The sequence below is a fragment of the Nicotiana tomentosiformis genome, chromosome 2 (assembly GCF_000390325.3).
Source record: "Nicotiana tomentosiformis chromosome 2, ASM39032v3, whole genome shotgun sequence".
NCBI classification, from domain to species: Eukaryota; Viridiplantae; Streptophyta; class Magnoliopsida; order Solanales; family Solanaceae; genus Nicotiana; species Nicotiana tomentosiformis.
Genome location: NC_090813.1, coordinates 97,017,026 through 97,031,378, shown reverse-complemented (window position 1 = coordinate 97,031,378; position 14,353 = coordinate 97,017,026). Strand labels below are relative to the sequence as shown.

General features: G+C 37.6%; 1 protein-coding gene and 1 non-coding gene across 2 annotated transcripts; one reads left to right on the top strand and one right to left on the bottom strand.

The window, feature by feature from the left end:
- Positions 1-3,849: 3,849 nt before the first annotated feature.
- TRNAD-GUC (transfer RNA aspartic acid (anticodon GUC)) lies at positions 3,850-3,921 on the top strand. Its single transcript has one exon. It is a non-coding gene; the product is annotated as a tRNA-Asp (tRNA).
- Positions 3,922-5,115: 1,194 nt separating this feature from the next.
- Positions 5,116-9,214, bottom strand: LOC104116982 (serine/threonine-protein kinase STY13). The gene is made up of 6 exons (XM_070195864.1): positions 8,496-9,214; positions 8,038-8,170; positions 7,736-7,931; positions 6,618-6,742; positions 6,359-6,517; positions 5,116-5,813 (listed from the first exon to the last, which is right to left on the bottom strand). The coding sequence occupies exons 1-6, from the start codon at positions 8,624-8,626 to the stop codon at positions 5,499-5,501; spliced, it is 1,059 nt and encodes a 352-aa protein (XP_070051965.1). The 5' UTR covers positions 8,627-9,214; the 3' UTR covers positions 5,116-5,498.
- Between the last annotated feature and the right edge of the window lie 5,139 nt (positions 9,215-14,353).

Sequence of the window (14,353 nt, the reverse complement as noted above, 5' to 3'; positions counted from 1 at the left end):
CTCCGAGCGAGACGGTCCATGTTCTGCTTCCACCCCAAAGTCTCTACCTCTTTCATCTTGGCCTCCTCACGAAGTTGCTCAACCAATTTGGCCTTCTGCTGAAACTGCAAGATCAAAGTGTTAGTTGCCAATATCAAGTCAATACATAACAAGCTCCCAAAAAATTACATTACCCGTTCGATGAGCTCGGTCTGATCTCGATGAGCTCTTGTCAGCTCAGCTCGAATGCTCACGATCTCCTCTCTCTTTTGCACATAGAGGAGTTTAAGGGCGTTTCTCTCCTCCATAAGATTTTTGAGATCAGCCTCACATCGGGCCAGCTCAGCTCGGTACTTGGAAGACGCTTCTCGATGGAGCGTTGTAGCCTGTACAGAAATAAAGGAAATCAGACTTAGAGAAATAAGAATAAACGCAAGCATGGTAGCATAGGCTAAAACTGACTTGGTTCAGAAGTCGTTGAGCCTCATCAAAAATGAGTGATGCGTCAAGGTCGAAACCATCACCGACCCCCGCGAAGCAACCACGAAATATATCGTCCCCTTCGGGGGCCGTCCCCACTTCTGGGTCCCCATGGACCGGGCATCCCGAAACTGCCCCTCGGAGAATGTAGGGTCGGGCGGCGAATCATCGATATTAATTTCCCCGAGCAAGTCACTCGGGGAATTCTCTTCTCTTTGAAGGGCCTCAGAACTAGACCCTTCGGGCACACCTACCGGTTGCTCATCATGGCAGGAGGCATCATCAACACCTGATGACTCTGGGACTCTGCTCTGGCCTTCCCCCGAGATCAACTCGATCTGCAGATGAACCTCCTCGACCGTCGCCGGCTCAACAATTCTCGAAGCTTCGATGCTTTCCCTCTTCCAAGACACTAGTAGGCAGTCGACATCTTCTCCATCCTCGTCTTCATCTCGTAGCATTCGGACTACATCAGCAAATAGAACGGAGGGATCAGTCTTCGATTTTTGAGCCCTGCTTTTCTTGGGCTTTGGGGTATCTGGAGTTGAGGACCTTCTCCTTTTCTTGTCTTTGGTCGGCTTCGGAGCCTCCCCTTCCCCGAGGGGAGGTGTCCTCATGACGACATTATCTGCAAGACCTGTATGAGAAGAAATCAAGTTAAAAAGAAATATTTCACATGAAAGCATCAAACACGAACATGGGAACTTACCGTGATTTTTGGCCTCCCATCGGCCCTTGGCCAAATCGCGCCACGAGTGCTCAGCATACGAAGAGGTTGAAACCAGTTGTCGAACCCAACCTACAAGGTCCGGGACTGCACCAGGAAACCAGGGGGAACCTGCACCATAAAGAAGAATATAGATGAGAAGAGGTAAAGGAAACACAACAAGTAATCAAACGTTATCGGTGAAGTTCTACTTACGCTTCATGTTCCATTCTTCGGGGAATGGCATCCTCTCGGCAGGGATTAAATCGAAGGTCCTGACTCGGACATACCGGCACATCCATTAGAGGTCCTTCTCCTCGTCTATGCTCAAGAATAGCACTTTCGTGGCCCGGCGCTGAAGCCTTATCAGTCCACCCCGATAAAGACGGGGGATGTATAGCCTAATGAGATGATCGAGGGTGAAAGACAACCCCTCGATCTTGCTCGAGAAAAATCTGAGCAAAATGACAGTGCGCCAAAAAAAGGGGTAGATTTGGCCTAGGGTTACCTGGTATTGGCGGCAGAAGTCGATTATGACGGGATCGACGGAACCCAATGTGAAAGGGTAAGTATACACACTTATAAACCCTTTCACATTAGTGGTGATGTCCTCTTCGGTGTAGGAATCACCACCTCTTTATTCTCCCAGCGACAATCCTTTTTCACCTACTCGAGATCGCCTTCGGATATCGAACAGATGAATCTAGACATGAGCTCGCATCGGCCAGGAACCGAAGAGGGTTTTTCGACTTTAAAGTCGGAAGTAAGTTCACATGGCCCAGGGATACACTCTTCGATACGTGGCTCCACCGGTGTTTTGCCACCGACCAGCCGCGACAAGGAGGCCTTTTCTTCTTGAGGAACGGTCTTTGATATTTTTGCCATTGCTATATGAGGTTTAAGGAAGGAAAAGGCGAAATTTGCGTTTTAATAAGAGATTGGCAAACGGAAACCGACAACGTTGATGGATTTGAAGAGAATAGAAGAACTTTTGAAGATTAGATGAAGTTTGAAAGTAAAGTTTGAAAAGATTATGAATTTGGTCTATTTATAATAGCCATTTTGGCGGTTTGAAAGCACTAGTGGTCGACCATCAACTGGCGTTAATTAATGACCTTGGAAAATGTGCAGACGTAATGCTTCAATCGCTTCTGTCGCTTACGTCACGATGTTGATGTCATAATTGATCGAGGTACTAAATCAAAGGCTCAGTTTGTTTCTTCTCGTTACACTCCAAGAAACAAGGGGACTATCTGTATACGGTTAAAATTAGGCCTACCCGATTTTACTGTTTGATCGAGACAAGAGAGTTGCATCGGGGGTAGCCTCGTAGTAAATCAGACCCAAGCTCGAAGGTGAGACATCAAGCCTAGAGATCGAAGTGTACGTTGAGACCGAGGCCAGCAACAATCGAGATCAAGTATGACCGGCTTCGAGGGGAGCATAATAACGGAATGGCGAGATATTAGTAACTGATCGAAGATCACGGCGTGAATCTTGGGACGGATATTCGTGATTGGTCGAGGATCATGGCGTGAATTTTGGAACGGACCAAATCAGAAGCGATTAACTAGCAGTTTATACGATTTCCTTCTGTAATAAGAGACATACCATAACAAGGTTTCATCTACTATATAAAGAGAAATTCCAATCATTTGTAGGGCATCATGATTCACTGATAAAAATATACATATACGTTGCTTTCTTTGTCTTACCTACTATTCATCACTGCTTGTTCCATCCTCTGTTGTTTTTATTAACTAGCTTCGAGACTATCTTGAATCAAGGTCGAGGCATTGTTTGCAGATCGGTTTGATTTATTTTACTGTCCAATTTATCTATTTAATTCGTTATTTATCAATTGGTACTAGTTTAAATCACATATCCTTAAAACCACAATATAAGTTTAATTGTTACTCAATTTTGAGCCGTAGCTCCGCCCTCTATATAGTAATGCTTTCAAAAACGGTCTCTAGACTGTATTTATTAAAAAAAAAAAACATTCTTAAACACGTAAGTTAAGAGAAGGAAAAGAGAAATCTGCATGTCGGAACTGGAAATTAAGACACGATTTCGTTTATACAAAAAATTAAAATTGCACATAGAAAAATGCTATCCTCTTTTCTTTACGTGTTCCTTGGAACAGATCCATTTTGTAAGATGCTCGTTTTTGTCTTCCATCACTAAGTTACGCAGAGACCAAATTAAAAGTAATCTTTGGCTCTTAGCAGTGTCATTGGTATTAGACTATTATCATAGGAAGTATTGAATTTTTGTGAATATGTAGTTTATGTTAGAAGCTACTATATACATGCCCCTTAAAATCTGCTATGTGCCCTTATTTTTTTTATTTTTTTTATATAGAAAAAACACCCAGATCATGAAAAATACCCTTTTGCTCAGTTAGGCGATCAATTTATAAAAATGTGCTTATTCAAGCAGTCTCTTTTGCTTTCCTCACTTGAATGCTCAAATATGAGTAGAACACATAATTTCACTTGACATTTTAAAGGTAGAAATCGTAGAATTGATGGTTTATTAATTATTATTCCAATCAGCCAATGTACCATTTGTGAAACGACTCGCTGCTTGCCACTCGATGCAAAATTACAATTTTACCTCTTAATTATGATTTAGTACAAAATATTGATCATAATAAGTCCTGTACCTCCACTAGTAACAAAGTCGTTGTAGTATAGTGGTGAGTATTCCCGCCTGTCACGCGGGTGACCCGGGTTCGATCCCCGGCAACGGCGTTTTAATTTGATACTTTTTTCCTGTGCCATAGGGCCGACAGCCAACTGTACTGTATATGTTAATGATTGATTCATTGGTCCTCCTAAAACTTTGTTTCTATTGAGTGATTTCTGTGGTGGACCAAAAGCATTAACTTTCACTGTCTGGCCAAAATATCCAAGAGCTAATTATTTTGTAAAAATAGCACTGGCTAGCGAGTTTTCGAACTGATAATTAAAAAATAGCTAATATTTGCAAAGTCAGTGAAAAATAACTACTATTTTACTGCAACACGGAAAGTTCCAGCATAATATGCTGGAACTCCAGTATATTATGATGGAGCTCCAGTATATTTATTCTGGAACTCCCCAGTATATTATGTTGGAAGTTCACATGTAACAAATTCGAACTCCAGTATACTATGCTGGAATATTTTTCGGATTTTAAACAGTATTTTCGTTCAGATTTATCTTTACATGAAAAGTGGCTAAATTTCGATTACTTTTGAAACTGTGACTATTTTTCAATTACTAGAACTCCCCAGTATATTATGTTGGAAGTTCACATGTAACAAATTCGAACTCCAGTATATTATGCTGGAATATTTTTCGGATTTTAAACAGTATTTTCGTTCAGATTTATCTTTACATGAAAAGTGGCTAAATTTCGATTACTTTTGAAACTGTGACTATTTTTCAATTACCACTTATAAATCTGACTATTTTTGAATTTCACCCAATTATTTTTTGTTCATCCACTTGCTTGTCTACCACCTCTACTATCCCTTTCTTTCAAATACTCATCCATCAAACTTATTTTTTCTGTTATATCGGAATAAATTGGAATATTAGTTATCGTTAGAAATTATGGTAAATGGACGAGTTGAGTCAAACTGGAGCAATCATCAAATTTGATGTTGTATGTATAAGTTTAAGTTGCATTTTCACCTATCGGATTACACTAGTTTGACTCCTTTCCAATAGTTTGATGAATCATTTTGAGTTCAACCCGTTGAGTTAAGTCAACAATCAGGTTATAATCCTAACCTGTTTATAAACTCGAGCAAGTTGATGGTTTACTAAAACTTGAGCTAATTTTGGCCACCTCTAGTTATAATTACACTAGTAGTGCAAACCTTTTATGGTTCTTGAAAAATTCATATAACGTGTAAGGGAAATGTTAGCAAGTTCCTAACTTCCTATGGAACAGCTGCATTTAGCAATTCAATAATGCACCAAAATGACAGTCAATTTGAGGTTTAACAAAAGATTGGAGTACAGGCCTTTGGATGGACCTTATTTTTTACAACTATAATATGCATCACAGCAACCCAACTCCTGCATCCAGAAACTCCTCACATTAAGTCAGAACACGTTCGGTGTTAAAAGCGAGTCTTGATCATGCATCTTCCTGCAGCAACTTCACCTCTGAATCACATGGCTGGCTTACTTATAAAAGCTAAATTCAAAGGGTCCTAATCGCTTGTGGCGGGTGAGACCAAGAAAGACCAAAAGCTAAGTTATCTATCGATATATCTGGGCTAAACTTTTTGTGAGCTTCCGGATAATTAACAGTTTTTTTTTATTTCCCTTGGGGATCAGTAACATTGGTTAAAACAGAAGAAGAATCCTCTTGGCTGATTCTCCATTGGTGTTTTAGGGGTCTCACCCGAGTCATCGCATTTGGCCATTAACGAGCTGGTACCTGGAGATTCTGGTGGCAAGACATGATTCTCTGAAGTGAAAATCCTAGGTGGTATAGCTGGTTCTGGTGGTGAAACTGCAGAAAGATAATGTAGAAGCATCTGTATTATCTGAGTGAAGTTGGGACGAGCGTTTGGGTCCTCTTTCCAACAGGAAGTTACAATTACAGCCAAATCCTGCGGAAGATCATCAGCGCTTGGTCTCACGTTCTGCAATACACAAAGGTATAAACTAGGTTTAGCAAAACCAAACTATTAAACACAGAATCCTCTAGTTGTGCACGGTTCGAAACTCGGTTGACGATGATTCACCCCTTCTACCCTTTTCCACTTAAATACCACGATTTTGTTTGTTGTAGGGCTCAAACCTGTGGCGTGCCCACAGGTCATGCGTTACGCTCTTACCACTAGACTAAATCTCTGGGGCACCGGGCCCCAAGTTTCTGGATGGTAATTATCCACGTTTCATGTTCTTCAGTCAAAAAGTTAAGTGCTTTAAGACAAAAACAACTTTTTTTCCAGTCTTCAACTGTGGGACAAACTTTTGTAAATTAAGCACATTCAGCCAAAGTTGTACAAGTGTCCCAGTGGTCCAATTGTGATGTGAAGTGTGAACCAACTAAATGCTATCATATGCCACCTCTCTCATCCACTTTAATTCAGGAAAAATACAAATGATGATCCAACAGAAGAATAGTGATGAGATAACTAGATGACAAGGTAAAATCAATACGGAGAGACGATATGATATTTACCTTAAAAGCAGCTGCATAAGCAGCCTGCAAATTAGACATGCCCTCAAATGGTAATTTGTTATGTATGAGTTCCCACAGGACAATTGCAAAACTGTAGGCATCTACTTTGTGATTATAGTGCTTCTTCTCGCCATGCCTTAAAGTGACCGTGCTGTAGAGCTGCCACCAAAAAATAGAGTGATAAGTCAGTACTGCAGCCACAGGATAAAAGAGAAGGAATTGGAAACATATTAATAAGCAGAACGGTTCAAGAATCAACCTCTGGAGCCATCCAGCGATAAGTTCCAGTTTCAGCAGTCATCATCTCTGTCAACGACTCTTCTCTTGCCAAACCAAAATCCGCAAGTTTGACAGTTTTGTGGTCCGCCGTCAAAAGCAAGTTCTCTGGAAGTAATTGCAAACAGAACCCAAATTATAAGAACTTAGAAAGAGAAAAAAGGGTCCATGCTTATGCTACGAATGGCATTGTAACTTTTTAAGGAATAGCAATATCGATAAATGTTTGTTAACACCCTCGATTAGCAAAGAAGACAAGTAAAGTTTGAAATCATTGCTGACCCTAGACAACTACAAGTCATACTAGTAGGCCAAAAGAGATAACTATATAACTATTTTCAGGTTTTCCTAAGATTGAAAAGTAAACAAGCTTATATTTAGAATGCATCCTCATGAGAGATAGAATTGCAGCAAACAGAAGTGAATTTTTCATTTAGGATCAGAATGTCTAAGAAATTATTTTTCTAACCTTGGAAGTCGAAAATATGTAAAGGTCAAATTTTTTGGACCATTGTACTATTAAGGATGGTGGGTAAGCATCTTCTTTTGCAGCACTTGCCCGGAATTTATTCCGGTTAAAGTTTCTTATTTAGCTGCTCCTAGCGACCAGGGGTAATGTAGTCTTCTTGTCAAGAATCTAGATCCATAGGAACAGTGAATAGCAACGCAAAAAGGAAGGGCGCAACATGGAGCTCAGGATGCAACAAGCAATTTAGTGCCTTTCTTCATTCCGTAAGAATGTTAATGTTTATTAGTGATCTAGTACCATATACTAAGTAGCTTCCATTTTTCAAGGACTACTCACAGAACATTACTAGAGATCAAGACCAGATAAAAGTTAAAAGATCACTGATAATTACAGACCACACCTCTATTCATGTCTCAACTAATTTGTCAAAATGAGCACTTTGAAACACGGTGCAAATTTTAAATGAGTGTGTAGCAAACTCAACAAGCACCAAGTGTCAGTTGGAATAGTCTAAATTAAAAATATATATATATATATATATATATATATATATATATATATATATATATATATATATATATATATATATATATATATATATATATTCCCGAAGAGGGAAATGTGTAAGTTACCAGGTTTTAGGTCACGATGAATGATTCCATGAGAGTGCAAGCATTCCATTCCACGAGCTATATCGAGTGCAAATCTAATAGCAACAGCAGTATCCAAACACCTCGGTCTCATGTTCACCAAGTATTTTCTTAATGTCCCACCGAGAAGGAGTTCAGTTACAATGACCATGACAGGCTCCTTGCAAGCTCCTATGAACTGTAAACGAAAAATGAAATCAAAATGAGTCACAAATTTAACCCTCTTAATCATCCCTCGTCAAATAGATCATATCCAAACAAAGTTTCGGAACATAAAAAACAACCTTCACTAAGTTCTTGTGCTGAACTCTGGATAACATTGCAACCTCCCTTCCGAAACGAGCTTCCCTCTTAGCGATCTCCTCTGGTGTTTCCCCTTTATGCACAATCTTTATCGCTACATTCTGGTTTTTGTATCTGCGAGTAATCCAGCCAAAAAAAAATGATAAGCAACTAAAGGACCACAAAACATCATAATACCAGAAATTTAGGCAATATTAATTTAACTAACTAGCCCACACTTCTAAATCACCCTCACTTAAGTATTAGGGATAAATTCTTAATTTTTGTAACAAAACATTATCCTAAAATCAAACCATTGAACTAGCTGAATGAAATCAAACAGTAATCCAATAAAAATAGAACCTTGCAGTATTATTAGTTAAAATAAACAAACAACTCTTACAGATCAGTAAAAAACACAATTTTACTGAGTCGAGATTCAATAGAAAGTCAAACTTACTTTCCCTCATACACCTTGGCATGAGCACCTTCTCCAATCTTAGGACCAACAAAAAGAAGCTTCGGATCAATCAACCATTTTGTCTCCAAATTCAACTCTTCTCCAGTGTAAAATCCATTAGCAGATCCCATTTCAAAACCCCAAATGCTCTATCGACAACTTAACACATGAACTAACACATCTATTTGACTACCAAAATCATAACACTTAACAATAATACACTAAGCATTTGGAACAAAATCATTACAAAAGATGTACTCAAGCATAAAGTACAAAGCTTTAGCTTTTTTGACAGAAACAATAAAAACTTAAGTACTTCTATGCTTTTAAACAACAGAAAATGAACCCCACATAATATCACAACTAGAAGCACCAGAATTTTCAGCTGGTTCACTTAAAATTAAACAAAACTGGTCACAAGATTAATAGATCAAGAAAATATATTTTTCTGGATAAATAGGCTGAAGGAGTGAAGATGCTGCTAATGAACAGAATAAGGTGAAAGAAAATGAAAGATGGAGACTTTAGTTAGTGGTAAAGACTTTATTTTTAAGTTGCTTTGCTCCCAACGCGTAGTCAGTTTTCTGTATATCTTGTTTTTTTTGGGTTCTTGATCTGCAAAGAAAAAGATAAAGCCGTGAGGAGGAAGGTGATGTGTGTGTGAAGAAGAAACTGCGGGAGGGTCGATTATATATTTATTTATTTTGTCCTTTTGAATTATTTTGAGGAGACAAGAAGAAATTATTTAAGGGGAAATAAATGGAGACAAGAAAGGGTAGAATGGGAAATAGGAAGATGCCGTTGAAAAAGATATTATATTTTTATTTGAGATTTAAAGAAAAAAGTATTCGTATTTGCACATGGAAGATGGAAGGAAGTAGAATAGATCCTCTTATTCCCATCAACATTTTAAGTTGGTGAGATAAAATATTAGGGGTCGTTTGATTGAAGAGTTTAGGAAAATTAATTTTAATATATAATCTCGCATAAAATAACATAATGTTTAGTCAATTTTTATAAATAAAAATAATTTATATATAAATAATATGATTTTCGTTAGATTGTTTAAGAAAAGTTACCTACGGTACATAATCACATTACTCTTTTGGTGACACGAACCTGCAATCGCAAAGTTGAAGGTGAACAACGCTTAGCACTTGAACAATTCCTTCTTGTCGTTTAAGTATAATTAATACATGCATTAGCATAACTCATACCGCTGATTAACTAGCATAAAAACAAAAGGATTTTTCGGTGTATTATGGGATGTATTATTTTTTTGTACAATACATGCACATTTAATACGTCTATTAATGTTTCATGAAGTGAAATCATAATATATTATAAGTGTGAAAACTTTTAGGTGAAGTTATTTTACAAAAAATCCTTCAAAACTTGAATGACTAAATTACCTAAATAAAATTACTTCTCATTAAATATTATTTGCCACTATCAGTCATTTCCAAACTATTCTAACGTATGTACTTAATGGGAAGAACTTTTCACTTGCTAATTAATTATTCTCGGCCTCTTGATATGTCCAATTTCGTTTTCACCAATATATAGTCATTAATTATTTCGCATAAATGCACAAAAAATTAAGTTGGTTATTTAATTGGGAATCCTATTAAATTATAAATAATGATTGTGGTGAACTATTAATTGGAAAAAATATTTTACCACAATCTAAGCCTATTGACCTCCCAGCATTAACCAAATTAATAACTCTTCATTTCTCTTGAAACGTAAAGATTTGTGGAAATGAATAAGTGTCCAACACACCATGTTCATCTTCGTGATAGAATAATGGTCTTTATACCTTTTGTCATTAACTTTGAATAAATAAAAGGCACCGTAAATTCTTTGTGGCACCTCACATCCAATTTAAGTGTCTAGAGACATGCGGTAAAATCATTGCATCAACTTTACTAATCTAATCGTTTTAAATTTAGCACATAAAGGAATTATCATTGTGTTTGACGTATATGCAAAATGTAGGACATTGTTGTTGTTGCTATACTCGACTTTAAATATTGTTTTTGTTGTTATGAAGTTGACAAGACACCGCTCTGAAAAGATTTGGGCAAGTATCAAAAAAATAATTGCATCACTAAGGCATGACTGCGCTTAATTCTTCTTTGGATTGTTTTCTTTCAATCTCATAGTCTACTTATAAAAATAGAATATTCCTAATTAATTTATGCATATGTTTCCGTGTGAACTGAACTTATGTAATGAGCTGAGAAAGTTGGCACAATGGAGATCAATAAGTGTCGGGCCTGAGATTTCTTGCGAAATATAATCTTTTCATGTATACTCAAGGAAAGCAAGCACAATTTAAAAGTGAATCTGTTAGAAAGCTTTTAACTGACATCCATCAAAGGGATTTCGGTTGAGAAGCGACCCAGGTAAAGCCAGATTTCAAAGGTAGAATGTATTGGTGGCACATCGACCTAGAATAAGGGCTCTAGTCCATGATTTCTGGATTCCAACCTTTCAAAGGCAAAGGAAGTCTCAAGCTGTAAAAGTAGGCCTGCCATCGATGCTAAGAGATAGACTAGCTATCATAGATCTCTCACCGACGAATAGCGTACTTTCCTCTTAGAATATCCCTTGAATAAGCAGATGACCACTTGAGCCTCTTATTTCACTGAATCCGCTCGCATCTCTACAGAGCCCCGAAAGCTTATAGGATCTCTAGGTTGTAGAGAAAGGGCATATGATGGAATCATTGAATCTCAGCGACGCGGTGAAAGATCTAAAAGAGGTGGATGATCCCAAGTATTGCAAATATCACTGCATCGTCAGTCACCCTACATCAAGATGCTTCGTCTTAAAGAAAAAGATCACGACGTCGGTGAGAGATGAAAATATCATCATTGACGCTAATGACACGGCCGAAGCGAACCATGCTAGTGCTAAAATCGATCACAAGAAGGTATCAGCGTAATAGTCTTCTCCAAGGTTCTCTAACAATCAAGGAGATATCCACGAGTCGTTCTTCCTCAAGATCAATCTGAAGTCATGGATCATGAATTATTAGTTTGGACGTAAGTCGCACTACTCATCGATGCTCAAATTGTGGAGTAAGATTTTTATGTTATGATATCAGTATATGTCTGCTTAAGATTTTTATGTTATAAGGAATTACACTAGATCTTGGCAATGGCACTCCAACAAGCTCGGCAGGGAGAGAAAGAAGAGAAGGAGAAGAGGAAGAAGCAGCATTTCTCGAAGTAGCATTCCCATAAGTAGAGGATGAAACCCTTGCTTGTTTATCCCGACGAGGGCTTGCCCATCAGCCTACTTTGCCAAGAGGTGGCAGGAGCGCAACGACCTTAGCCCAAACCTTTTTTCCAATTTCGGTCTCGATTAGTTCACAAGATTGAATGGCCAATTCTCCTCCGAACAGAATAATAGAATCTCTTATTAGCTTATGAAGGTTAGAGGCTGCTTAGTAAGAGCTAAGTATAGATCTGCTACCAGCTGCTCTTGTGACTCGGGATGAACCTTTATCGGTGGAGGAAAGCTGACGCAACTCCGTACCGACGCCTCAGGGATAATCATTCCGGTCCTGGGAGAAGTGGCGACCATTCTCAAGAACCAAAAAGACTGAGCTGAGGGAAGCCGATGGAGACAGATATATAGAAAGTGTGCAGTGAGGGTGCTTGTAAATCACTAGGTAGCCAAGAGCGCTTATGTATCATCTCCTGTCGATTGCGCCATTGGGCCAGCTAAACTTGCTCTGATCTAGTGTGCGTCCGCTCCTGTTCGGGCTCACTCAGCAGAGCTGAAGGAAGGTCGCGTTAGCGCCCCTTATTTCACTAAAGCAAGAAGGGAGTACGATATATCGATCCGGAGAACTTACTTTCAGTTTAAGTCATCCATTCTGCTCCTATCTGAAAGGTTTTCGATCGAAGCTCTCGAACCTGTTCCGAAGTCACTTTAGGATTCGGTTTCCGATCCGGTTGATGTTCCGACATCCCGAATCGAGGTGGCTCTAAACGCGAGCCCGGGGAGAGGAGTAGAGTCCAGCAACATTGAGCCCCAAAATAGAGTTTCTATTCAAATCCCTACTCAACACCCAATGTATCTCAGCCTTTCTGCAAGTTCCAATTTAGAAGGCTGAAATTGACCATTAGAAAACAAAACAATGGCCAATAAAAAGAATTCTCCTTTGAAGTTTAGTTTAATGAGCATAAAACCAGGCGAAGAGTGAACTATCTTTCCAAAGCCCCTTTCTTGCTGCAAGTGTAATGATTAGACGAAGAAGAGGCCGTCAGACCAGAAAGAAAGCTACCCTTTGAAGCTAGATTGAGATTTAGGTAATGGGCCGTCAGACAGAGACTGAGCGCAGACGCACCCGAGGAGTTTGATTTCATTCAGGGCTGAAAGAATGGAACTCGCTCTAAGGGACCCCAACTGGATAGGAATCTTCTGCCTATGGGGAGTCAACCTGTGTAGAGTAGATCGTTCAACACCTGCGGATATCAGTATATGTCTGCTTAAAATTTTTATGTTATGATATCAGTATATGTCTGCGCTCAATACGTGTCACCACTTACTGGTTAGGATGTGGGGTTGATAGGATTAATGCACTACACAATAAAGTTAAACTTCCCATCATAAGATATTTTTTTTTATGTATCCTGATTTTAGTTTATCTTTTAGGTGGGAGGTAGAGGAGATTTTATTAGAACTTTTTAATACTTGAAGATTGCTTTCCAAGACTTAACCACGTCCCTAGGTCATAACCCAAAATAACTGCAGTTTTTTTAAAAAAATATCTAACACTAATTTCATAAATTGTTCAACTTATTTTTTGTGAAGTAAAAGAGATCTTGCTTATATTACTATACATGTGTAGTTTAAAATATTAGTAATATAATTATAAATAGTATCCATCTAATCTATTTAGGAAAAAAAAATACTAATAAGGAAAGATTTCTCCCTAGGATTTACCATTCACAAACATAGAATGAAAGATAATTCACGTATATTTGAAAGCAGTTTCTAGATTCGTGCTTTGCAATTATAATAAATACCGATCACCTAGGATCACTATTTATTAGTTTGAGCTTACATTTTTTCCTTTAAAATTTACATAACTCATTACATACATATTCTAATATTGTTTATACTATTTTAAAATATTTTTACTGATTAGCATGGATTCACGTGGAATGCACGTATCCAGAAACTAGTTAAATAAATACATATATTTATTCTGTCGTGCTTTATATAAAATCAGCCTCAACTAATTCGAAATTAGAATAGCATTAATTGATACATGCATTTTAATAGTAGTATTTATCATACAAGTATATAAATTGAGTACAAATACAATACATACACTTACACATGCTTGGAGTTAGAGGTGTTCGTAAAAGTCCAAAAACCCGAACAAAACCGAAAACCGAACTAAACCGACCAAAAAAATCGATACTTTTTAGGTTTGGTTTGATTTTGGTTTTAAATTTTAAAAAACGATCAAATTTGGTTTGGTTTTGGTTTTAATCAAAAAATAATCGAAAAAACCCGAACCAAACCGACTATAAAAGTAGCTATTTAAATTTATTATTACACCTATATATATGTATATTTTTATATAAAGTTTCTAAAATTTTATGGTACATATTAGTCATTTGTATTCTTAGTCTAGTTCTTTGCTATTATAATAATCTAATTCTTTGCCTTCTAGTTTGATTGATAATTTTCTTTTGTTAAGTACAAGAATTTATTTAATGTTAAAAATAATTAATTTTTAATTGAGTACTTAAATTATCCATCACTATTTGAGTCAATTATCATCAATATATCTTGGTAAATAATAGATTTCTCTAAGAGCAATTGGTTTG